Here is a 27164-nt window from a genome sequence, read left to right as displayed (position 1 = left end):
AAAAACCGGTTTTTCAATTTCCCTCTTGACCACCCTCGATGCTTCTACAGCTTTTTACAATTTTTCCTTTTACATAGTTGCCGTGTTATCGCGAGTATCGACCGCAAATGTACATATAGCGATGTCGACGGAGTGCGGTATATAAACACCGGCGGAATCTTGGAAACACGGAAGCCAGGAATCTGGTGCACGATCGCGTACGTACTAAACGTGCGTGCGTGTGCATATACACGGATATATACGGTGGTTAGGTGGAAGCGAGGGCGGCGGAACTGAGAAAAGAATGACAGAGAACGATGAAGAGAACCGCGCGTTACGTGTATAGGTATGTACGGATTGGCAACGAAAGAGCCACACAGAAATACCGCGTAGGAAAAAGGCGGCGGGGATAAAAAGGGACAAAGACGGAAAGAATAAACTCAACGACAACGCGTCTTTCCTGGATTTTACGATGCAGCGGTACACGAAGCGACTTGCCAGAATCAGCTAGCTTTTCGGTTATTCGATAATTGAATGGTACGATGGAACGGAATCGCGGTGTGGATTCAAAAGTCCCCGCGGGTGCTTTAATTTCTCGGTCTTCAAGCGCAGGGATCGATAACGAATAGAACGGTGAAATCGAGCTGAACCGAGTCGAGTCGAAATAAGTACGAACCGCAAACTACCTACCTACCTACCTACCTACCTACCTACCGGGCACCGTTACGCGGTGAGATCTTTAGGTCGATCGAATGAGAAACGAGAAACGCAACGTGAATTTCGCCCGCGGATTTAACGGAGAGAGAGTAGTTAAATTAGTTTCATCGAAGTTGCTGTATGCTTTTATGACGCGTTATGGCTTTCGATGAATTATTGTACGGTGCTTTTCTTGTTCGGCAACAATCAATTATCGCACGATAGACACGCTCGCCGCGATACTCCGGGGATCGTTGGCTTCTTTCTCTGCTCTTTCTCTTCTGCTTTGTCCCGTTCGAACGGCAAAAACCACAAAGGTGGAATGGAACGAATCGCGACACAAGGTTCCTCTGATTCTTCGCGTCGTTCAATGCTTTGATAATTGCTTCTTCCGAGCGCAGTAATTGCGCGCTCCGTCTCCACGGGATTGTACGATGTTGCACGTATTAGTACGTGTCAAGAGTGCACGCTGTTGTTGCGGCTTGTACGGTAGATTACGGGCGTACGCGTCGGTGTGTGTCGTTACTGTTCTTGATTCTCGTTCCAGTTTCTGCTTCACGTTCGTTCGTACATTTGCACATTCCACGCGACATCTGTCCAATATCTGCCCGACTGTACGCCTCTCCCTTTCCTTTTTTCGATTTCAATTCGGCTATTTTCTCGTTTCCATCCGACTCCGTGATGCAGACGTAGACGATGATTTTCGGATTTAAAGTACGTTTTACAGTCACGATCGATCCGCTCCGATTTCCAACGTACGCGAACGATTCACTTCTCCGAGGTATACGGAAACGTTACTCTTCCTCCGTGCTTCGGTCACCGATACGATATTAATACGTCGTTTCACCCTTCGTCGTTCGGCGAATAAATTTCCCGGTCGTCGACTTTTCGAAAGTTCCACCGGGCTTAATCTAAAGTTGTCGAGCAACGACAGACGTCGGTAAAATTAATCGTGTGCTCGGTGTGTCGAGGAAACGATAGGAGAAGGGCGCCGGGCCTCGGCGTCTTTCAACTCCGTCCAATTAACTTTCTCGCGGAAGAAACGCTTCTCTTTTCCTCGGTATACGTCGCCCCTTTCGTTATGAATACTTCATTCGCCGGAGTGTTCAGCATTCAGGCCGGAAAAACAAATATCCGACTGTAAAGTCTGGTCTCTGGTATTCCGGCAGTGATGCTCCACGAAGAGACTCCATTTCTCGAGATGGATACACAGGAGGACAGTTTCCGTCATTCTGCATTCCATGCATCGGACGGATTAAGTTTGTGCACGAGCGTAGACTGCCGGTTCGTAAATTGCGCTGATCCGGCCTGGGCTGGTCTTTTCTCCTCTGAAGATCACCTTCCCTCTTTTTCCATCGCTCTTTGCCTCTTTCCCCGGGGTGTTGCACCCTCTGCCGAACTCTTTACGCTCTGCCGGGTATCCCCGACAACCTTCAACCGTTGACCTCCCGTTAGCTTTTCATCGAATACCGTCGCGTCTGGAAAATTAGATCAAGCCGCAAACGAGGCCTCGTTAGGTTTGGTCACTCGCTCGGTTCTGGTCCACTTAGCTTCGCTGTACGCGAAGGTACATGTAAACACGCTTCCGACTTAGCTAGGGCTTTGAATGCAAACAAGAAACACCGGCTAGCACATTCGGACGTGGTTACCTACGATATAACGAGCCTTTACAAAGTCTGGAAAGTATCCTCCAAGTTGGTCGGATGTTAACGAATTTAGATTCAGATGTGACCCGCTTTTGACGTCGATAATTTGTTCTCTTGTCAGCGACCGATACGAACGCACGGAAATATACATAAACATGTTACGTAGCGAATTAATTGACGTGATAACGAGCAATAATTGAACGAGCCCGATTATAATTAGCCACCCGTTACTAATGTAACGAACAGCTTGATAATTCGCGTGCATTATTTCTGCCCACGATCGACGTTGCAATTATTTATCCATCGATCAAATCGACCGATGTAATCGGTCAAGATGTTAACGCGACATTTTTTCGTATTTCTGTTGCTTTCGCGATACGAGCGGCCAACGCGCTCGCTGCACTCGGCCGCAGTTCTCTTCAGCCACGGATGCAACATTATCAGTCGAATGCCTCCGTGTCCTGAAAATTAAATCAGACGTCGAGAAGATCTCGTTAAGACTGGCTGCCTGCTTATACTCTCGTCGTATACACGTATATATTGAAATACATATTACATTAGTCTTTTATACGAGATCGGTGCCACGGGCTGCGAATGCAGAAATACGTCGTTTCCAGAGAGGCAAATGTTTCGAGCGACAAAGCGCCACGAATACGTTTCGAAGGCGTGCGACTTTTCCGACGTCTTTCATTCGATGACTTCATCGTCGGTATTCCAGGCTGACGCCAGAGCAGCTACGTACATATACACGAGTTGAATATGAGGCATGGTGTTAACGAACATACTATACCCACACATAATTAAGTCGCACATTCCATGCCAAGGTCTCCGAAAGTACACGACGATAGAAGTACACGGAGAGGATGTTGCAGGGAAATTCAATAGTGTAAAAGACGAAGTTGCGTTTCATCGACTCTTCAACGAGAAGGTCAATTTTGGCCTATCGCGGCAATAGAGTGCAAACGTAGTCGAGCTCGTGTTCCGCATTCCTACGTTTCATCAACCGTGCAACGTTACGCGTCGCGTCGTCGTGGCGAATGTTTTCGTTAAGATATGTCGGCTACGCCGTGAAATTGATTAAGATTGCACTGGAACACAAGTTGGTGACGTTAAATTACTTTGCCAAGAATTTCTCGAGTAATGGGACGACGCATAGTCGTTCCAAAAATGCTCTTGATACGATATATACCGACGATGCACGGAAACGCTAATGGCGTTCGCAGGGACGATAAGACGGGCAACTTTTGTTACGAATGTAGCCATATTTCCTTACATTATCGCTCTGTCATTGCTACACGATTCCATATTATTTTCCCCTGGCGTTCTGTGCCACAATAGCAGGTTATTTTATTTCACCGCGATACCTCCCGACGTATTTCTCGTCTTGCGAGTCACGTCCGTCACGGCACAGCGGCCCGCCAACCCTCTCTAAGAGTCGTCTAGATATTATCCGGTGATTGCGAGCTTTTCACCGAAAAAGGCTTTCCTAGCAGGAAAATTAAATCAAGCCTCAAAGAGGGCTTGTTAGAACGAATCCGACACGCCGACGTCGAGATACCCGCCTGCTCTCGTCTACTCGTACACCTTGCAGAGGTGATTATACACGCCAGATCTTGCTCGAACAGAGGGAAACCTCTTAAAAGTTTACTCGTTCTATCGCTTTTGGCGATAAACTTGGAAATAGAGGGACAATTTTTTAACGCGTAAAATGTTACCAGACGATACGCGCATCGTCGAGAACGAGATAGAGAAGCGTATTTTTAACGGTAGTTTCGAAACGGGGGCAGGGGGTGAGAGGGAAGTTAAAAAAGTATTCTCAGGAAAGTCTTTTTCTCGCGAATACAGTAAGGCGACTGTAAGTTAGAACCGGAGGCTTTGCGATTCCCCGCGTTCATGGAACTTGGTCGCAATTCCGAGTTGAATGGAACGCCGACCGAAAGTTGGTTCGGTTGTTTTAGAAACATCGTGTATATTTATATATACGTTTTGTCTGTATATATATATATATATATATATATATATACAGCACGTACGTTGTATCTGCGCGTATATGTGCGCTTCCGTGTCGGACAAAATATTTCCGATAAAACGCTTTACTTCTTCCTCGACCGTTAGCTCGCATCTGTTGCGTTCGTGTTGGAGCGAATAAATTGCGAATCCGGTATTGATTTTGCGCGCGAAGCGCCGGCTGAAAAGAGGAAGGCAAAGAGACGACGAGAATAAAACGACCTCCGCTTCGCCTCTATTAATCGGTTTACTTTTAGAAAAAAAATAGAAATTTACATCGGACCCTCTCTGCCAGGCTCCTCGGACTCGCGTTGTTTGCGGAGCCGCAGCTTCGCTTCTACCCAGCTCGATGTCGTTGAATTATACAAGCTAAGAACGAGGAGACGCGTCGCGAAGATTTGCATTGCTTCCAGTTCGCGTGATAGCTTGCGAAATGTACAGCTTCGGACTCGTTCGCTCGGTGATTTCGTCGGAAAAGCGGGCCGCGTCGGTGTCGACCATTAATTCGGAAGAAGAAAGCAACACCGGTTAAAAAGATCTTCGCCCGGTGTATCGTGTAACCGCGCCAAGAGACTCGTAACCGGAACCTGAAACGTCAGCCCAGGATACGTCGAATTGTCTTTCGTGCCTTAGCGATGTCGTAGGCGGGACACGAAACCTCGACGCGTGGATACCTAAGAGCGTGTCGTCGTTCGACGACGCCAGCAAAAAGGTGATAACGGAACGCAACGAATCGTCGAGGATGGTACTCGACCTCGAAAGAGATCGGGGACTCGAGGGAGAGAGGTGACTTACGGTCGGGGAACTCGAGGTCGATCGGAACTCGAAGAAAGGGAGTTGTAACGCGACGTGGAAGCACGATCCGCTGAACCAGCAGAAGGAGATTCTCGACTACGCGGAGTAAATGACGACGACGCTCTGGTTCCGGCTGTCAGCATCTTCTTCGCTCGTCGCGGTTCTGTGCCCCTCGAACGTTTCCTTTTCCTCGAACGAAACAAACCCCATAGGGCGTTGTTGCAGGGCCACGAAGGACAACGCCGGGCCACCTGCTACTACACACACTTTCCTGGTAATGCTGATGAAGCGTCTGCCCGTCAATTAGACGCAATTCCGGCAGCAATTAGTGGAGTTACCGTCGACCGAATATCTTCCAGCTTTTTGCCGGACCGCTCGCTCGCGCTTTCCGTGGATACCGCATTTTTATTTGCGCTCCGTTCTCTATGGCGCTTCGTTAGATTCATTCTCTTCGTCTCTAATAGTTGGGGATTCTCGTTCATTTTACCAGGCCACTAATTACGGTGAATTGGAAAAAGCGATGTTTACTCGGAATTCCGATACAGATGGTTCGCTACGGAACTTCCTTTCCGACGGAATAATCCGTTTTAACTGGAATTGGCTGGAATGCCTGTTTCAAGTAAGCAAACAACGAGACTCTGGACGCCTCTCTTTTCTTTCTTGATAACTCGACGGAAATCATCGATATAGCGACCCTTATTCCATCATCGGTAGAGGAAACTCGTATCGAACTGTAGCAGAATAAAATTGTACACGTACGTTTCCACAACTATATTCTTGGTACATAGACGTAGGTCTTTCGTGTTCGACCCAGTTCTAGCGTAACGCCGCGTTTCGTGTATTTCACTATACGTGATATATTTAAATAAATGATTTCTCTTAATTTAGAGTGTTGGAAGACGTTGCACGAATTTTTTCACGTTTTTCGTTGAATGGTATTATCGACTGAAAAAACGTATCAAACGTAAGTGATTCGCGTTTAAATTGCCACTTTCAGCCATTCGTTTCTTCCACTTAGATTTCACCGTTTTGCGAAATCTAAGAAAGTCGAAGCATCCGCAACATTATGACAAATTATTGTTCGATCTTTAATAGTTTAAAAATATACAGTTCCGAATGGGTTTGTTGATACGTATGTGACCACGAAATTCACCGACGAATTCACGGCTATCGTTGGCACTTCTAGTTAGTTCACCGCTAGGTAGAACGTCCGCGGGTTACGCTATGGCGATTGGTGCGTACATCGCGATGAGTATAAATTGCGTTCAGAGTGCAGTTAACCCGGATAACTGAGGCTGCTGTGTATAGATCGGCTCGTAAAGCCTCTGGTTCGTGTGTCGCGTGAAGCGTGAGCTCGCTGGTGCGAATAAATGCGCTCGCCGTGTAGTGGCACGCAAGCCGCACGCATTCCACGTACGAAGGCGGTTTCGCTGCGGCCTCGTAAAGCGAAATAACGAAAAATTGCAGCAGCTCGCGTTCTCTTTTGTGCAAACTTACGCGTGGCGACTCGGCGAGAATAACTTTTCCATATTTCACGAGTCAACGTGAAGGAGACGTATGCACAGTGCGCACCTTACGTGCCACCTATGGCATTCAATTTCACCGTCGTACCAGCGTTTCGCTGACGATGCGACGCTATACATTTTTGTTACATCGTTTCGCGATATCGTACACGTCAGATTCATTGCGATCGAATTGGCTGGCTGCGAGACGCGGAAGCGTACGTACGAATAAAGCGGATATTATAGTCGACGCGGTATTCCGTTTAATTGGATATAAATGGGAATTAAATTTTTACGACTGGGAATCGCGACCGCCTCCTCCGTTGTTCCATTGTATAAAACCGGGGCACGCCGTTTTTCGTAACGTCGTAATAGGGCCAGCGAACTGCCAAACGGCCATAAGTCTGTGTCGCTTTAATATCGTTCACCGTGCAACACTCTCGCATCCTACTTACGCGGATATCGTGCGCTAGTAATGAAAATGCCTAGCAGACCGCCGGTGATTAACGTTCGAACGAAAATAAATCGTGCTTCCAGTTTTAGAGTAGCGGAGCACGCGAGACGAGACGACCGCTAATATTTCAGGTATCTTTTTCGTTGGGCGAACAAACGACGAAGCGTATATCAATCGGCACGGCGAGAGAGAAACGCGGTCTCCGCTGGTCTCTCACCCTTTTGCAATTCTATTCGCGATTCACCTACCGGAATCCTCTTATCGTTGTCAGCCATTGTCCGACGCGAAACTTGGTTCGATCGGTTCCGACCTCGACTCTCGCAACGCCGGGAATTCCTGCATTGACTTAATAACGTCGCTGCGTGTCGATCTGTATTCAAATTGGCCGAAGGAAATGGGCGGTTCGAGCTGTCCGTGGTCCGAACCGTTCCACCTATCGTTCGAATACCGTTTCTCGATTTCCTCGGGGTGTAACTGCGTTACAAGCCGCCACGCGTCCGTTGCTGCAAGAAAATTGATCGAGCAATTACGCGAACCGGGCTACTCTTGCCCCTGTTTATCCGATTATCGGATAGAACGGACCCGATAGGTCGATACCCTCGACTTATGTATTTCCGTTTTACGACGAAAATAATCGAAACAGAGAGACGAGACCGGCGCGAAATCGCATCGATCCCAGCACGATTGAATAACCTGCATTTGCCAAGCCGATGTGCCAACTTTAGCGTAAAACGACCGTTCGACCGTATAAGCTGGCATTGAAACCACGCTCTTGTTCGCTCCAGTGGAACCGATGATCGATCATAGTTCCCACCATCGCGCCATATTGCTGTCGTTTCTTGTAATAAAACACGGATATACACACGGATATACCGCTGGAGAAAGTTCAATCCGCATTCTTCGCGGACCACTCGAGATTAGATATCTCGTGCGATACGACGCTCCTTAATTGCGAGCATACGTGTCGAAAGGAACCGCCGTCTTAGAAAGTAGAATATCCCTTAATTCTCGGGGAAATGCCTCCATCAGATTAATGGCCAATTTCCCCCTCTCCCCCTCCCCCAACCCTAAATCTCGACCGTTTTCTTCCAGTAGAATATATGTATCTATCTACTTAGGTTACCTATATGTGTACATATGTACAGCCGGATTTACATACATTCCGATGATGCTCCGCATCGTTTCCCTCGTAGGTATCAAGTGCTGGTTCGAAACGTTGGGTTACATACATGGTAAGAGAGTAATGGAACTCTGGCATGGTTGCAAACTATCCATAAGGGATAATGAAAGCTTGCGAAGCGCCACGCATCGGTCTTGATGAAACGTGCTTTTCTATGCGGATATAGGATATTTAGCTCGTTTATCTAATTCCTCTGTTTCGTACATGGAACAACGTTCTATTAACGATGTATAAGGGAAAATATACGATACGTAGGTTTTTGTTTAATTTTCTTAGTTTAATTTCGATTTCATTTCATTACCATTAGTCTGGATAATTTTAATACAGACCAGATTTATACGTTTCGTGCGATACCTATTAGATTTAAAAATGTAACTGTATAAAAAAAAAAAAAAAAAAAAAAATAGGCGGCAACAAATTCACGCAGGTTTCGTAAAAGTTGATAAATGGAAATTTGTTGAACACGTACGTCCGTAGTATCGGAGAAAAAGTCCGATCGCCGAGTGTATTTGTGACGTTACGCAAGCGGTTAATTGGATCTGAGAAAGAGAATTTTGAATTATAACGATACGAGAGGAGCGAAAGTATGGCGCTACTCGGATTAGTACGTGCTAATCCGACGTATTAATGGATCATTTAGCAGTCTCAGGAGATTACACGTATCGCGTCGCGGTTACGTATATTAACCTTTTCATTTAGAATGTTTTACTATTAAACATCGATATCAATGGCGCGACGTTTTACCTGAGTTCGTATATTAAAGCATGATTCTTTAATAAAAATACGTTGAAAAAGAAACGATATCGTTGGAAATTTTACGAGGAATAAAGCATTCAGTTTATCCATTATTTCCACGCGGTGGAAGCGTCTCTGCCCTTCGACCCGCTTAAACGTTTTAAAGCCTTCTCTATCTTCTCTCTCTCTCTCTCTCTCTCTCTCTCTCTCTCCCTCTCTCTCTTATTGTTATCGTTCCCGGCTTTATTGGTTCTTGAAATTAAACTTCGAAATTGCGACGGTTCAGCTGCGGCTGAGTTATTATCGTTGGCCTACTGTTCGTCCAACGTTCTCTTTGCTCGTTTATGCATCGTCTATAAGCTTTCGCGCAATGTGTGTAGAATTGATCGATGACGCGTCCTCCAGCATGCTCTTCGTCATTATCCACTATATAACGTACTGCTGTACGCTCAACTTTCCAGGGGATATGAAGTGCGTTTCGTAATCAACCCGTTGGCGTCAAATTATCTCTGTCCACGGCAATTAAATTCTCCTCCAGCTCGGACTGAAAGTTTCGCTGTTAAAAAAAAAGGTATAAAAATTTGTCGACGCGACAGTCTAAATATCTGAAATTCCTAATCATTTATTTAACTTTTATATACCTATCGTAATGTTATTTCATATGGAGAAATAGAATTAGTTGGTAAAAATTTCGTGTCAAATTATCCTTGCCCAAAAGTGGAAACAGCGTTTCTCTCGCTGTTTCTAAAGTCGCTGTCCTTTCACGAAAGTATTTATCGATACGACAGTGCAAACAACTAAGGTTTCAACTCGAACGATTAAATCTTGAGACGACAATCTGTGCGTCGGCAAAAGTCCTATTCTATGTATCTATTTCGACGCTACCTTCCATAGGAAAACACAGTAGAAAAATAGCGGATTGTACCGACCATATTCGCTTTCGCTAATCAAAATTTTACCCCTTGGAATTATCTTTGTCCCCGAAAATTATGCTTTTCTGGGACTCGATCCAGAGAGAGAGGTTTTTCTCCATCGGAAGAAAGTAGAAAAATCGTTATTTTTCTTTCATAGAAATATTTATCGACGTAACAGCCCGAAACAGTAAGATTTCCATTCGCTGAACGTTTAAATCTTGGAAACGAATCTGTGCGTGGGCCAAAGTTCCATTTGATTTTTCGATATCCGACTGTACCTTGTATGGAAAACACGATAGAACGGGGAACTGTATCGGTCCTTCGGACTTGCTAATCAAAAATCGTCCTCTTCGGCCCGGAACTGATAACGATCGAGGGATTGGTTAGTGACGGAGGGAATACGATTTATCGCGGAAAAAACGCAAAAGAGTCCGGTGGAAACCGGTCACGAGAGCGCGTTCGTTACAGTTTTATTTGTTTCGGCTGGGGCAGAGGCGACGATCGATCCTCGGCGGCGTCGCAGCCGCCGTCGCCGCCGCCACCTTCCATCGCCTCTTTCTCTTGGTATCTCGGTGACTTCGACTCGCTCTACCTACACCAACCTAATCGATACTCGACCCGACTCGTCTCGATTCGACTATGCTCTCTTTCTACGGTAAAGACGATGACGAAGACGGCGACGACATCGTCGACATCACCGCCTCGGCTTCAGTCTTCCACCGAGCTTTTGTGTCTCGCAGGCGCTATCTAATCGCTTGATCGCGCTTCGAAGCACACCAGGATTCCGCTTGACTTCCCCCTGTTGACCTTCTGCTTCATCCCTCGAAGACGTCGCGTAATTATCGAACGCAAACTGGATGCGACTGCTAAGGATAACGCCACTGAAATCTCTCCTGCCGTTTCTTTCCCCGTTTTTCCTACTTTTTTACAGGCGACGACGTCGATTCGCTTATCAAGATAGATTTTCCAGCGTGTTTTCCACGATGCTTTTATTCGTCGTGGCATCGTCGATACACCGAATTCCCACGACTTTGCTTTTTCCGGTGGCCAGTTAAAACGGATTCTGTCGCTAAACGAAAAGGTTTCTCGGACACCTGGACAGAAATTTCCTCGAAGAGCTCTCCACCGTTCTTCCGACTGACGTACAATGTGAAACGGTAATCTCGTTTTCCACGTTGGATGCGCGGATGATCAAAGAAAGCGGTAGACTGCTTCGCTGAAAAGAATAACGAAATTGCAATTTGCAATTTCATCGTCGGACAGAGCGTTGCTCCCGATAGAAATATTTAAATTGGAACGAAGCAGTCGTTGGATATCGACGTTTTAATTCACCGATGGAGCACGTGAACGAGTAATTTTTGACGACTCGTCGCTTCGCTCCTCCCATGGTCGTCCTGCTTTAATTGGACGACATTACGTAAGGGCTACCTAATGCGAGCATCAAGATCGCCGCCTCTCCGACTCTAATGTGTTATGAATTATGCACTCGAGGGTTAAGTCCCTCTTAGTCCCTCGGCTTACTTTGACGAGCCTCGCCCTCCTCTTGTATCATTATACGTTCAAGTAGAATTACCAGCGTCGTGCCGCCCGCATTTCCTAGCAGCACGGTTATTGCATAATTTCTCTTGCCCTGTCCCTTAAGCCTTTGAAGACAAACTCGGAGCGGTTTACGCGAAACACGCCTAACGGCACTGTGCGTTGTTCTAACACCCGACCTATGCATTTAAGCCTCGGCTCCCTAAAAAGAACCTTCGCCTTTGGATATCGTAAAATACGTTATTCAATGGACAGATTAATCCGCCATTATATGTTTTCCCGTATACGCCGTAAAAGACACTAAAGCAGTCGGATTAATTTGGTTCGTTTGAACGAAGCTTTAGTACGCGCGTCTTTCGCGAAACATTTACAAATTACACCAAGGCCGGAAGGACACTCAACCGTCAGGATTGTATCAAAGTATGAAAGAGATCTGAAAAGTTACGTAAAAGCTACGACACATTTTTAGTAGAACCATAGATTTTACAGAGATCGTATACAGCGGGAGTATCACTAACGCTTATCGTACGTTCAGAATGTCTATTCACGTCCTATACTAATTCGTATATTTGCGGTAAACATCCTGTTGTACATTTTCCTACCAATCTCAAAGTGGACCAATAAATAAAGATCTCTTCATCGTTTAGTCGTGTCTTTGCACCGTACTAACGAAATTCCAAAGTGTTTTACAATAAAAGTTTTGCCCGATAAAGCGATAAACGTTCGACTACTTTCACGAGCCAGTTGAAATATTGGATGATCGTAACAGGCTTAATCCCTTTTATCATCGTCTCGCGTCTCGTTCTCGGGCAACGAATCCATACTACCGACTGGTCTCGTTCCAGGCTGTTGAACCGGCTACCATCGGGCTGTATCCATCGGTTTTCTTTATTTCCGGCCAAGGAATTACCGTTCCCAAGAAAACGTGCTCGCGAGACTTATCTGGCAGCCGCGTGCACAAGTTAGCGTGACGGAAAATGGGTGGGTGCATCTATTTTCGTTCGCCGGTCACGTAACTACTATGCGGACATACATTATGCGTTGCTACTCGAGGGTATTCATCGAGGTTGCGGCTTACACCTCTTGTGAGCTCTCTCGGTAGCTCGCGTACACATCGACGTGCCTGCGTAACAACGTATTTCGTGGTACGTAGGCGTCGGAAGTGGATGCGTATTACGCGTCAAGAGCTGCGGAGAGTTTCGCCTGTCTCGTACTCTCTATCTGTCGGAAGTAATTACACGCCACGTACCGTCCGATTGCCGGGGAAAAAGTTGTCTCTTTGATTTTTACACTCGACCAACCGCATCAGCCGTGCTCACGCTACAGCTTGCACAAACGATACATCTTAATGCGTCATTCTTGCCACGGATTATCAATCTTCCCGTGACCGCTACGAACCCTTTGATCGGTGCTTAACTTTTTTATAAATCACCGCATCGATTTCGTTTCGTCGCATCGCGTCTCGGATCGATCAATCACGCGGCTCGGTTTTCATGGATGAAATATCTCTCTATTTTCCTCGTTCCAATAGGTTATAGTGCATTACGAAAGTATTCCAACACTTATCACTGAAACTGTCCATTTGCGGATTCGGTCTCACCGATACGCCGCTTGCCAGAATATGTACTATACGGAATAGATACTTGGATCAAGCGGATTTATTCTTCGATTCCTTGCTATAACGTTGGAAAATCTCATCGAATATGCTTTCCGAGGCTACGTACGTGCTCGTAAATTATACGTTATTTTATTATATGCTGTACGCGTGCGCTCGTTTAAACGCTTGTTCGTATGACGTTGAACTTGGTATTAATATAGTTTTATTAACGCGTCAGAAAAATAAGATAAAGTTAAATTAAATCAGGACCATCAGTGTCGTAGAAAATATTTCGAAATTTCATTAGCATTCTAATAAGACAGTCATGTGGGCAATAAGGGAATCAAAGTTGTTGCGGAATTATAAACTTTGCCAATACGAGCACGACAGTCGAGACTCGCGACGGTATTAATAAAAATTCAGAATATTCCATATAACGTAATATATTCATAAAACGTATCTACGAGTATCGAAATACTTTCACGGGCTTGTGTGTGTCGTGTGTTTGTTCACGAGCTTCTTTCGCGTGTTTCGTGGCGCATTTATGCCGGAACTTTCATATAGAATGACATATTACGCGATAAGAATTTGCCAGCGCCAATTCTTTCTTCTACAGCCAGGTAATTTATGCTACGATAATCGAGGTAATAAACGACAGGCAAATAAAACTTGTGGTTCGAAAAGTTTTCCTAGATTTTGACGATCGCTAACTCTGGTCAGCTAACTCGTTGAAGATCTTCGATTAAAACTTTTTCCACGATCATTTTTTCCTCTTTGAACGCTCTTTTCGGCGTAAATCTTTGATGCCTCGACGAGTCGTTTTCGATCATGGGTTACGATAATCCTTGCGCACCGGGCTTTTTGATTATTCCTCGCGACGCTTCGGACGCGTCATTCACCGGAAATGCGTTGGATCGTGCAGAATGTTCGTGGCATTTCCGACGGCGCCAGCTTTCAACGCTTTTCACCTGGCCAGTAAATGCTCGGCATACCTCTACCCACCTAAAAATCAACACGTGTCCCACAGGCGCACCCCACAGTTGGCCTCTGCACAAGTTGCTCGTACTTTTATCGCATTGTGAAACGGTCGAGAGCGAGAAATCATGAACAGGAACAAACTCCGCTTTCGGTATCTATATCGTATCGCGCGAAAGTCTACGAAGGAAACAGCACGAGGCTGCGATAAAATTGCCAGCCGTAGAATTTCTTTTTTAACCCTGCGGAGATCGCGTTTGATCTGACAGAAACACCTGGCACTTTTGTCGTAAATATTTTTTGACGGTTACAGCGTACAAATAGTTGACGAGATTTTTATGTCGCTCACAGATTAATTAATGCTCTTTGAGCATCTTCCGTAGAAAGCTTTTTTATCGTGGTGTCTCAGTGTAACGCGAAATGTAAATACAAATAACCAGATATTTATCATCGCGGTCTAGTCGTAACGATAGCAGAGAAGAAAATTATTGCAATCTCTCTCTCTTCCCCCCACCCCCGTAGAAGAACGAGTGTTCCGATACTTGAACGATGATATACAGTTATAGGTGGGCCAGTTATATCCATAAATCATTTATATTTCATGAGTACTCTTTTGTATGAAAAATTTCTATACCTCGGAGAACCAATAAAAGAGAAGAACGGAGAAGTGGAAAGGGTGCAGATACACCGTGACCTACGACGAAACGTTTAGTATCATGACCTCCGCAAGGTTAAGGAAAATCCTCGTTCGTTTTACGCGCAGGATATAGCTGACATTTGCCAAAATATGTTGCACGATCCTTAGAAGAGGAAATGGTCGCGTGCATATTCCGTAGGTTAGATATTATCGCTAGGAACCGGGCAATATTCAGAGTGACAAAGTAGGAGGAATTAGGGGCAGCGGAAGGTAAAGCACAGCGGAGTAGCGCTCGATCTTGATAATTTGACGAACAGGCAGCGAGGTCAAAGGACGATATCGATAGGCTTCACGAGGCTGATTATTTTCCCGATTCCGGCGCATTCAACGCGGCCGCTATTAGTCTGTGGCAACTGCGATGCCAAGGCCATTCCCAAGGGACATTGGAATTGCTTCCGCTCGTATTTGAACTGGCTTTCGATATTCATGCGGCCGAAATGAAGGAACGGAGCCGTATATATCAGGGCCGTGTACCTTCGCGCCGATTGTTCGCGTGTAGAGGTGTCCTTTTTCTGTGCTCGACGCCGGCTGAAGAGCCCACTCGTCCCGATCGATCGATTGGAAACTATTCCCGGCCATTACGCCGGAGTAGTCACCAGTGGGAGAAGGACGACTTCACCGGGGGAGGCCTGTTGCCACGACGGAGACAATAAACGAGGAGAAAACGCGCGTGGCAAGGGGCGGCGACCATCCTCTCTCCCTCGTTCCACTGAATACGAGTGATTCATTATGCATCCGACAACTGCAAGATCCGTGCAAGTGCAACAGAGGAAAGTACGTACGCGTAACAGAGCGACAATCACGGTAACGATGGCCTAATAATGGAAACAAACGGTAGCGAATCAATCGGGGCCATTTTAACGATCGATGTGCCTCGAGGGTTGCGACTGTTTCTTCTTTTTCTACGCGTCGATCGACCCGCTTCTCAACGTCGATTCGCTTTGATTCGCGGATGGCTCGTTCCTCCATAGAGCACGATATGGATCTAACGAGGCATAACGGGTAATCGAGCACGAAGAATGACAAGTGCGTTCTTCTGTTCGTAATTAGCAAGACACCTGTCGTTTCTATTGGAATCGAAATTGGCATCTCGTGAACCAATATATAACGAGTACGTGTACGAAGAGAAACAGTTTGTTAAAGTTGTTGAGAATAAAAAATTAGAACGATATAGTAAAATTTGATAAACGTAGTCTCGATAAAATATTATATAATATAAGAGCATTTTGTAGGAGCAGGTTGTTTGCTTCCGCTGGTTATATTTGTGCGTCTGTATTTTGCTCCGGTTATTTCCATCGAGTGCGGTAAATCGGCGTTTCCTCGTGTAGTTAAATAAATAAACGAATCTTTTTTCATTGAGTAGGAGTTTTCGTTCGAGATTAAAAATTCAACGTATCGCGTACCGGCGATGTTCGATATAACAGAAGCGTAGGAAATTTAAGTGGATAAAAAGTAAATGTCTATTTTTCATCTGGATCGATTCGCCTCTCGGTATTTGCACTTTCGATGGCTTCCTTTTTATCCCAGATATGTTTCTAGTTGCATAGGTAAATAGTAAATACGTTTCACTTGGCGACTATCTAAATGGAATATTGGGGAAAGAGATTGAAAGAAATAAACGAGTCTCGCGGAGACAGTGAAAAAGAAACGCGTTAAATTACCATTTTCAGTGCAAACAAAATCTCAAGAATCTAAATACCAAGAAACGGATGGCACGTGCTTAATTTAACATTCCCGGCAAAGTACATTTTTGCATAATTCAAATACGTTTCTGACGCGAATTCGAGAAGCAAAAGTCTCCGTGGAAACGCGTTTCAAAGAGCTGCTGCTGTCTGTCGAGGATTCAATCCGGCATGGAACTATACAAAAAACGGTTCTTTTACAAGGAACATCAAAGCATTTGGGGTGGCCAAGCTCGGCAGGAGTCTCGGTCGAAGTTGAAACTCTCGCCGCCGTCAAAACCAAAAATTCGACGGTAACGATTTTCGAGAGCGTAATATCGAATCAAAGCGCAGACAGTAACCGGTCGTTCGTCGATTTTCTATCTCGTCAAAGATGTCAGATATTTACTGCGCGGAGCAGATCAAGATTCCGCCGACGTACCCGTACATTATAAAACAGTATGCGAAAGCCGCCATTCGTACACAACCCTACGATCTTCTGCAATGGACTTGCGCTTATTTTCGAGCTCTCGCGAACTGCGATATTCCCCCTGTCAAAGTAAGTGCCTAACCTGTTCGTGATTTTCTTCGAATTTTTTCGTCTTCCCGAAACGTCGAGAGACGTTAAAGAAGTTCTTCCGGGGGATGGGGGTGAAAGGATGACGCAAGAAGAATACAGGGGATGATAGCTAAGATCGAGAAAAATGAAATAGGATAAGGAGAACTCGTGCAGAAAAATCGTGGTGCGCGTTTAATCTCGCCGGTTTGTCTCGTTCGAAGATAAAGCGAAACGTGTGTCGCTGACGTATCTTTTCTACATCCCTATTATCTTACAAAGGGATGATTAAAGTTTATTCCAACGGACGTTCGTTCCTTTTCGAGTGCTTGTTCGAGTAGCCTCGTTAAACGTAATCTTTTCTATCGCTTCCATTGTACGTTATACGTTTAAAACCCCGTCGATCCGTATCGTATAATTAAGCGGATAGATAAGTAAATCAATCCTCCGGCTAAATTTAATTATTCAAGTTCGGTTAATGGCATTTCGTTTGGTTTGCATGGTAGAGTCCGTTTAATCAGTCTCGAAGCAACGCTAAGAAACGTGTTCCATAGGTTGAATCAGATTTTCGAACACAATTAAGAATTTCGTACCAAGCACGATTAATTCTCGTTGGTATTCGAGCACGGTAACTTTCGTTATACCTTTCGGTGTGTTTCTGCCATCGTGACACAAACTAGCGAAAAGAGCGATTCTTTTTATGAAAAAGTAAGTGATTTTTATTGCAACGATCGTACATGTACGAAGATCGTGAATCGAGGCATGTAAATTGAAATATCGATCGACTCCAGGCTCCATCGAGGGTCATTAACAGCGTACAATTTTTTTGTTCGATAGGAATTTACCGGAATTTTGTCAATTCGTTCGCCTAGAATCTAAATTTCCCAGATTTAATTGAGATCGGTTCGATTAACCAGCCAGACCGAGGAAAATCGATTAACTCGGTTAATCGAAACGATCGCTGTAAATTAATCCGCTCGGTGGAGACCGCTGGCCGTTTATTGGCCACCTCCAACGCCCACCTTTTCAGGATTTTTCTTTTTTAACGTTGATGCATTATAGACGACGTCCATGACCGGACGCGAATAGAATCCAGTTATGGGATTCCAGCCTTGAACTATCGGATTTCCCTATTTTCCTAGTTTGTTCTCTTAGGATTTTTTGTTCGCGTCGAACGACGAAAGTAATCTCGGTCTGACATAAAGCATCCACGTCCGTGACCCGAAACAATACTCGAAGGATTCCGATCCGACCGAGACATTGCTCGTGCTATTTTTACACAGGGTGTATAAATTTCAAGCTTTATCTCAACAAAGATGTTTCCAGTAATGCTTATTTTGTTTCCAGAGAGAGAGAAAGAGAGAGAGAAAGAGAGAGAGGTCTTACGATGTTCGTTGGCTAACATGTTATAGCTTAATAAATTCGTCACGTACCGAACTACAACGCCTACCTAAATGAAAACACGTAGTTACGTTAAAAGAAAATAAAAGCCATCTTGCAATCTAGGCAGCTCGTTCGCCTAGATAATATTTCCCAGCTTCGTAAAATAAGCTGTCTCCTTCAAAAAAAATTCTATTTGTAACATTTTTTGCAACGACCAATAGTTCACAAGCCAACCACGCGCAAATATAAAATAGACTCCGTGCAATCAACTCTATATCGAGCTTCTTGCTTTACTTTTTCTCCGTTGTTTTAAATAAGCGTTAAGCAAACGGTTATTAACCGGCGGGAACGAAACGGCGTTGCAAGGTCGAAAGAAAATTTTCACCTTCGATCGTCGCGTTTATTTCTGAATTACTATCGTGTTTACACGCGATCCTTTAACGGCCTATGAACCCACGCCTTTTCTTCCGCTTGCGTAAAAGCGATCGATCTGTCGACGCCACAGTTCTTACAGTTTACGCTTTACGTTAACTCTGCGTGATCGAGTTACGGACATTGCCTATGACCTATCGTCAATAACCTAACGTCCCGAGCAATTGTCCGGTTGGTGATCATAGATCGTTAACCTTGTGGTATATTTTCTTAGGAAAGATTAGAGTACCCTCCCTTCAGCCATCCATCAGGTATCACTCCTGGCTACCTGAAGACCCTCGTGAACGTGTTCGGTCACGTGGAGAACGTGTGCCTGAGAAGGATACTGTCAAGCTGGCAGGGCATCGCTTTACCCGAGACAACCCTTTTCCGAATGTTGCTGGTAGGCAAATTTTTGTCCGAGAAAGAGTGTGACTTTTACAAATTCCTGGCGATCGCTTGCGGATTCTTGGGCAAGGTAAGCCGTCTGGCCTGAAAATAGCACCTCCCTCCCAACATTCTCGTATGAAATACCTAAAATAGAGCCTGCCTATAAGCCCACCTCCTTCTCTAGCGTGTGATCTTTATTGCGTCCTAAGAATAGTATTTTTAGACCAGACCCGTTCATCGATTTAATAATCTCTTGGTATCAACGTACATCTAGTGATTGATGAAGCAGCAGCGGTTTTTATTGCGTGGGTGTATCGGTATAAGCCGGCATAAACACAGGCACTTTTTTAGCTCGGTCGGCAACGAGACGGCAACTGATCATAGTTTTTACCGCAAGGTCGTTTATTAGTCTAAAATAATTATACCTCTTGGATCCTCTCCGCAAGAAAATTCTATGCTGGAAAACGCGTAACGGATAAAGACAGTTCGATCTTTCTTTCGAATTATACGAAACGTTACCTTATTAACTTATCGAAACGATTTACAACGAACTTATGCTCGAGACAAAAAACGTTCTACTCGTTAATGAAATTTTTCTCCAGCGTGAAAGAGAACGTTTCTCCGAGCGTTTTGTATCAACGGTCGTTCGAAAATACATAAAATTGCTGCGGACGAGGCACGTTCCTCCGCCATGTATTTAATTCACCGGACCTTAATGCGAATCGATGAATCATCGTTACCGGCTGAATTAAATTAATCACTCGCCATTGTTGCCGACTACCAATTCGCGCCGATTCACCTACATCCTTTGTGACTTACCCCCGCAGAATCTATTCGAAACGATGATATACGTGTGCGAATTGCTGACGGAGGAGCCAGAAGGCGGCTCGGCGATGATACCCGTGCGAACCTTCGTCCGCCTGTACGAGTATCTAGCGATGCTCGATTGCAGCGGCGAATGTCCCTATGCGATAATGGAAGATGACACGAAGGAGATTTCACCTCCCAGCGAATCGTCCACCCTTACCAGCACCTTCGACTCTAGACTGTATCTCGTGCCATCCGCAGTGGAAGAGGTAAAAAGCGAATTTACACGTTTACGAGCATCGCGGATGATTCATCCACCGTGAAAGAACGGAGAATTTATGCCGGAGATCGTTACGCTTATAACCAGAGGATTAAACATTTTTATGGCGCAAACATCTTAGATAATACGTTGATCTAAATTATTTCGATTAGAAACGATCGTCGTAAGTAGCCGACGTTCTTATCGCTTACGCGGTGATAATTATCGATGACGGAACTTTCTTTCTTCGGATTACTAACGAGGTAAAATTAATTTGTCGATGTAAAATTCGTTCTTTGATCGATTACTCGAAGATTGGTTTCGTTAGAAACTATGGCTGTGTTTACTCGTTACTGGACAAATTTAGACGTATCACTGTCGCTTCGCTATGAATCATCGTCCATTTGATTCATGAGAAATGGAGATTTGCCCTACTTTATTCATTGGCCACTTTAGATGTTCGCTTTGACTGAAATACAGACGAAAACAATTTCTACTCCTTGCGCTGTTCTTTAATCAGTTACTCGAAAACTAGGTTTGTCAGTAGCAATGGCTACTGTTTACTCGTTGCCGGACGAGATTACATTTATCACTGTGTCTCTCCACTACGTATGAATCATCCATTCACTTCGATATTTTGTACGCTGGTCGCATTAGACGTTCGCTTTGCATGAAATACGAGTATGGACGAAGACAATCTCTACACCTTTCATCGTGGATGAAACATTCGCGCGTCAAACGTTGTAAAGCGTAAGTTCACCTTAATCCTATTTTTCATGGAATCGGAAGTTCGATTCGCTGGTCGATACGCGAGTACACCGTTTAATAGAGAGGAAAAATGTAGCTACGTGTGCGTTCTGTGGCGCGATGTACAATTCGGTCGGAGATTATCTACTGTGGTTGCCGGTAGCTTATTCGGCGAGTGGCGAATGATTTTTCAGGGTATTCGGGATCGGTCGCGATTAATGGAACGGAAAAGGTTGCGAGAGCAAACGTGGGACTCGACGAGCTCGTCGAGTGCTTTCCCGGCAATCACCAAATATAATTTCGTTAATAACGCACCGATGCAAATGGAATCGCAGCGCAATCGAAACAGGGCCAGAGAAATAATTACTCGATGCGTGGAACCGGGTGTTTCAGCGCCCTCGGTAAACGGCGAATCGCGGATGCGTAGCGCAAATTTACAGAACGTACTGATTGTAGCATATTTTAGCGGAAACGCTGCTTTTCCCTGGTGTGAGTCGAGTTAATTCAGTGAAAATCGATCGGATCCGAAGGCAGAGGGTACCGATACTCGGCCAATTAATGCTTTTGCCAGTCATTTTTCTCCGTTCTCTCTCGTTCTCCGACAAACATGCCACTTTTAATCGAACTGCCGTCAGGAAGAAGAATCCGGCAAGCTGGATGTTTGCCCGCTTACTCCCAGCGAAAGTCGATCTTCCGGGATCTTACAAGTTTTGAAGGATTACAGCGATGACGCACGACCTTCCGGTGTTGACGAAGCGCAGCAGGAAGTGGTCGTCGTTGCGGCGCTAAACGACCAGATCGACGTCGGATCGATGGTATCGGAGAAAATATCGGAGAGAGAGGTTCGTAAATAAGCGGAACGTATCGGGTCGTATAAAAAATACGAGCTGTGGATAAAAGCGCTACTTGGTTTAATTATGTCGCGGTAACGAATGTTGAATCGCGTGGATTGGATAGCTGATTTTCTACCTCGGAGGAGCGTTGAAAAACCGTGTCCCTTTAATTTCGCTTCGGGAATGAGTTTACTGTTTGCTCGTCGTTCGTTAAACGTTACGATTTTTCTCCGCCAGCAGACCGAATGGTAATCTTGCAATCGTTTCCCGACCGTTCGGTGTTTGTTTGGCGACTGAAAAAAAAAAACAATTAATCGTTGATGCGCGGCTGATTTCTCTGCCATTTTTATACAACGCATCGAACGTTTCGTTTAGCGAGAAACGAAGAGCGAGAGTCGCGTTAACGTTGGTCGCGATTCGTCGCAACCTGCCGTTCCTGACATCCATTTCTTGGACACGGACTACAGCGTTTACGACAGAGACTCGTTCCTATATTACGGAGAAGAGGATAGAGGGGAGACGACGGTGTCGTACGAGGAAATCGATGACTACGAACCCATCGGGCTCGAAAATATCCTTCACGGTATTTGCGAATGTCTGGAGCCTGTTCGTGAGACGGTACGCGTCCCGACGCCTCCGCCACCCGACCCTTTCGAGGGGTTTCTGGAAAGAATGAAACAGGAGGTAGACGAAGACCGTCTCGAAATGCGTTTTCGAGTGGAGGGAATCGGTCCACCAGTCTCGACAAATCGCATTACAGCCGTGAGTCTGTGGCTGTCAGACTGTGCTCGTCGCCAGGAAGGACTGGTTGGTCCGCGAAATATCAGACATTTTCTTTGCCCCGATCTCGAGGATTGCCAACACGATAACAACGTGGATTGAATGCGATCGATAGCTTGCACCGTGAGAAATGTATCTGTCACACGATATATCCGTAGTTGAGTGGTCGCAACGAGCTGAAAAAAAGCATGTACATTAATCCGATAACGTTGAAATTCTTGTCTGGGTTCGTGACATATTATAGCGGATCGCGAAAGTAATTTGAACGTTCACCAGGCAACATATTTTTACGAATACGTTGCATGAAACTTTTTAAAATTTCATTCGCAACACGATGAGACAGTACTATCGCGATTATAATATTTGTAAAATTTACAACCGGCACAGAAACGTGTATAGGTGATGTTCCTTGCAAACGTATATTTGATAAAAAGAGTAGCACCCATATAATAAATTTAATAAAAGCCAACATACAGCATAGTCTTTAGCGATGGAAATAGTCGTGCTAATTATTGTTACTTACTAATGTAGTAATAATTGAACGTTCAAATATTTGACGAAATGTATTTACGTAATAAATATCTTGTATCCTGTATGCACTCGTTACGAATTTTCAGATTCGTTTCAAATTTGATCAATGTAATCACCATAGTCGTGCTTCGTTACAGCGTTAATGAAATATTTGAAAACATTTTGCGTGACTCGCGTAATATGTCCGCGTTAATTTGATATCGTTGAAATTTTTATCTGTCAATGTGACACAGAAAGAGACACGTGTTGCTGGGACGTCTCCGCTCGTCTAGAAGCGCGACACATGTACATGCCCCTGTTCACGTTCGTGATCCGCGATTCGAACTAACGAATAATTTACGTTGCAGAGATCATTAAAATATATAGACGGACGAATCGTGCGCGACCACCTATAAAACATCAACGTGTTTCGACCGTTCGCGTTTTATTTCGCGCCACGCAGAGATAATAACCGTCACGAAACGCACGCAACGCACGCTGTTTGCCTTTTAACTTGGTGCATAAATTACGACTGCTAACAGTCAAATTTATGCACGTTTCGGGCCATTCCAAATTCCTGTCGTGATTCGAAGCTTCGTCCAAATTCGTCGCATTACACGTTCGCTTCTGTAATTGGTTTTTCGGTGTTTTAAAAATTTTGTTGGCCGATTATCGCATGGCCCGGACGTAATTTCTAAGAATGAACGCAATGAAATTGGATCATAAATGGAAAACACTTTCTCATATAAGCGTAAGAAACAGCCGACTGTGCAATTGTATTCTGAACACTGTCGGAACTTCCGCTGGACAAAATTTGGAGAAAAAGTATTTCAAATACTACTTTAACAAGCTCTGGGTCAGAAGGAACCACTTTTCCTTCCGTTTCTCGATATTTTCCCGAGTTTTTGGGGAATAACCCAATAATAACACCGTATTCTCCTCCGTTTGTTTTCTGGCTGTTGTTCCACGTGTACCATGCAGGTCCTTGGATTGTCGTGCGTTTTCGCTCTCTGGCTCTCTTCCCACGTCTCTGTTCACGCACATCAGCCTATTATGTTGAGAAACACCGATCCATTTTCTGATACTAACATTGAGGACGGACTGTCGGAGAGATGGTTTTCTTCTTACAATCACTCTGGGATAGTTCTAGGTAAAGGCAAATGTAGACTTTATATTTTCTATATGCATCATGGATAATTCACTCACAGTGAAAGATCGTTTTCGTCTAATACGAACATCCAAATTGACGAGCGGACAAAGTAAAGTCAGTCGCTGCGTACTTTTAATAAATCGGACGAGTGTTCGTTACAACAACATTTCAGAACACGCACGGTTCTCATATTTAATCTTTGAAGATTTTATCAGCAAAAAGTATTAAAAATTCCCATGAACAGGGTGAGTGGGTAAAATCCACTGGCGAAAATAGTTCGTTATCTACCGACTTTGTCAAGAAATGATCACGCTCTTTAACTTTTATGTCGATAAATTTCATCTCGAGCATATTTTGATAAAGTCAATAGATAACGGGTTATTTCTCTTTTTACCGACTCACCCTGTATAGCCTACTCATTATGGACGTTCTCCATGTTCTTATATTCGCTTCCTGCAGGAACATTATGGTGCGGCCGGGGTAATATATCAAGCGGACCGAATGTGTTAGGAACTTTGAAATCAACAGATGCATGCTGCCGAACTCACGATATGTGTCCCGATATAATCGAGGCTCGTGGCACTAAACACGGATTAACTAATACCGCTGATTATACGAGGTTTTTTCCAACTTTCTTCTTATTCTCCGCGCTTTTGCCGGAATTCTTTCTAGCGCGAAGCCCGCGGCATCGGTGCTGAACCAAAGGGAAGTTTCTTTTCTAGCGCGCTCGTGTTTCGAGGCAGACGTTCGAAATTAATTCTTCTTCCTCGGAGCGACGTTGTTTCTCGTACGGGTTGCACGATTTTCCTGCAATGTTGCACAGAACGAGACTGTAACGTTGGCTTTCGAGCCTGACGCGGACAACATCCAAGCCGTTAAACGTTCTACTTTTATCATAGAACTACGCGAATGTTAACGAGCGCGGTAATGCCAGGTTCGCGTGAACGCCTACACGGAATTTTCGTCCGGAATCGACCAAATGTCCAGTATCCAGTGAGAAATTGCTCACGATTAGACATAACGCTATGCGCGAATTGTAGGCGTGCCTAGTCGGTTGCTACCTCGTATGAATCATTCGCCGCGCATATCGAACTCAAGTTCGCTAGTCGAGTCAAGATGAGAAGCCGGAATTTGTATCTCGGTTACTTTTCCTTGCAAGCTGCTGCTTGAAACTCAGAAAATGAAACCCGTCATCGAGCAGTTGCGATCCGACGTAGAACTTTCGTCTTGCCGACATACTATTCCATTTAAGTAAGTTTCTTACTTTTCTAACCGAATCGTGAGTACTATAATACGTAGGATCATAAGGTTCATACTACTATTTATTCGATAGATACGAAAATACAATAAAATTTTTAACGACTTTTAAAAATAGCTTATTCGCTGTGAACTAGTTGGAGTCAAATTTCAAATGTTCCTTCGACTGCAAGTGCTTAACTGTAAACGTTTGAATGAGCATCAGGAGACGAAGATAAAAGACAATTTGGATATTTTTTGAACAGGTTAAGTTGCGACTGCGACGAAAAGTTCCGTCAATGTCTTAAAAAATCGAAAGACGAAATAAGTGGCCAGTTAGTAGGAATGGGCTATTTCACCGTATTAGGAACGAAATGCTTCCGAGTGGATTATCCTATCGTGAGATGCATAGAAAGATCCTGGTTGTAAGTGTAATTACCGTTCGATACGAACGATTTTTTTTCTCCTAAATTCCAGCGGACAAAGAGCAGAGCATGACAAAATAACTTTTCATTCTCTTGCACGATAATTCATGAAATAGTAAAATCAGTGGAACAGAGAGAATTACAATTTATATATTATTGATCTCATGCTGAATTATGCAATTTCAAATCAAATATAAGGGCAATCGAATAACTTACAGATTTCATTTTTAAAACTATTTTATCATCGATCTCGTTACTGTCACACGAGCATTTACCGATGCTAATAAATTCGTAATTTGTAACGTGTAACATTTTACTAATACAGATACATAGTATTAGTCCAATTGTGCAAGAGATTCTAGTTATGTAACGAGCACGTATGTACAAATTTAGAACAATATATTGTAACGTATGAATGGTATACTGTCTAGTATACGGAATAATGTATACAGAAATGCTCAGAAATCGCCGCAAGAATACCCGATCGAGTATATTTCCTCGTACAGTCCAATGGACTGGATTATGAAATATACATGAAACAAAGCATGCTCGTATCACGCAGTCTCGCTGATCTATCACAAATACAATACATATTCGTCTAGCAACGAAACAATCGCGCAGAAATACAAACTACCTCAAAGAGAATCTTCTTACAATTACAGTTTCTCGCATTGTGAGAAGTACGAGCTCGATACGAAAGGTCAGAAAAAGTACCAGTGGTTCGATGTACATACGTTTTAACGTTAAGGACGATCCACAGACGACATCGAGTATCTTCAAAAAAGTGAATATTGTACAAGTCAACTTGCAACAAAGTTGCAAAATAGCAGCATAAAGATATAAATGTCACATCCTATCAAAATTACGATATGACGCAGATATTCACAGGCTAAATAAAACGTTGATACAACCTTCCAAATTCACAGAATAATTTCTTCCTAATAACTCGTCAGATCGAGGATTTATTAAGAAAAATGCGCGGATCGCACGAAACTAATTTTGGCTCTTAACGCGTTCACGTCCAGTGGCAACAACGTGTCGTCAAGTGTTAGTGTTTGGTGATACCACGTTAGTATCGTACGGAAGTCGACCTTTTGCGTAAACTATACGAACTTGGAATTTTTACAAAAAAAAAAAAAAAAAACACCGGCTACTGATTAAAGTTACTAATAAATTTACGCGGGCGGCGAAGTGTTTATATAAGCAGAAAGTGGATGCGCATGGATTTTTACGAGACTGTTTGGCTATTTTGGATATTCATAAAAGTGTTTTTAATAATATTATAAATGATATCTGTAGATGT

The 27164-nt window shown here is 44.2% G+C and overlaps 3 protein-coding genes and 1 long non-coding RNA gene across 6 annotated transcripts in view; 2 read left to right on the top strand and 2 right to left on the bottom strand.

Annotated features, from left to right (window-relative positions):
• LOC139991532 (uncharacterized) overlaps positions 1-27164 on the bottom strand; it is a 233484-nt gene that overhangs the window by 77470 nt on the left and 128850 nt on the right. The gene's annotated exons all lie outside the window — the stretch shown is intronic.
• Dtn (transmembrane protein 132C dtn) overlaps positions 1-27164 on the top strand; it is an 81275-nt gene that overhangs the window by 16649 nt on the left and 37462 nt on the right. The window lies entirely within an intron of this gene.
• Positions 20107-26666, bottom strand: LOC139991587 (uncharacterized). Of its 2 annotated transcripts, none has more exons than XR_011800874.2 (4): positions 23112-23202; positions 21897-22716; positions 20513-21814; positions 20107-20474 (listed from the first exon to the last, which is right to left on the bottom strand). It is a non-coding gene; the product is annotated as an uncharacterized lncRNA (long non-coding RNA). The 2 variants fall into 2 exon arrangements; XR_011800872.2 differs by adding an exon at positions 26596-26666 and having other exon boundaries at positions 20108-20474; positions 20513-22716; positions 23112-24196.
• Positions 24026-26780, top strand: LOC139991584 (phospholipase A2-like). Its single transcript, XM_072011802.1, has 4 exons — positions 24026-24200; positions 24660-24819; positions 25703-25861; positions 26524-26780. The coding sequence occupies exons 1-4, from the start codon at positions 24026-24028 to the stop codon at positions 26600-26602; spliced, it is 573 nt and encodes a 190-aa protein (XP_071867903.1). The 3' UTR covers positions 26603-26780.

Source organism: Bombus fervidus, chromosome 10 (assembly GCF_041682495.2).
Source record: "Bombus fervidus isolate BK054 chromosome 10, iyBomFerv1, whole genome shotgun sequence".
Taxonomy (NCBI): Eukaryota; Metazoa; Arthropoda; class Insecta; order Hymenoptera; family Apidae; genus Bombus; species Bombus fervidus.
Note: the sequence above shows the minus strand (reverse complement) of the source record. Positions and strands in the feature narration are given on the sequence as shown.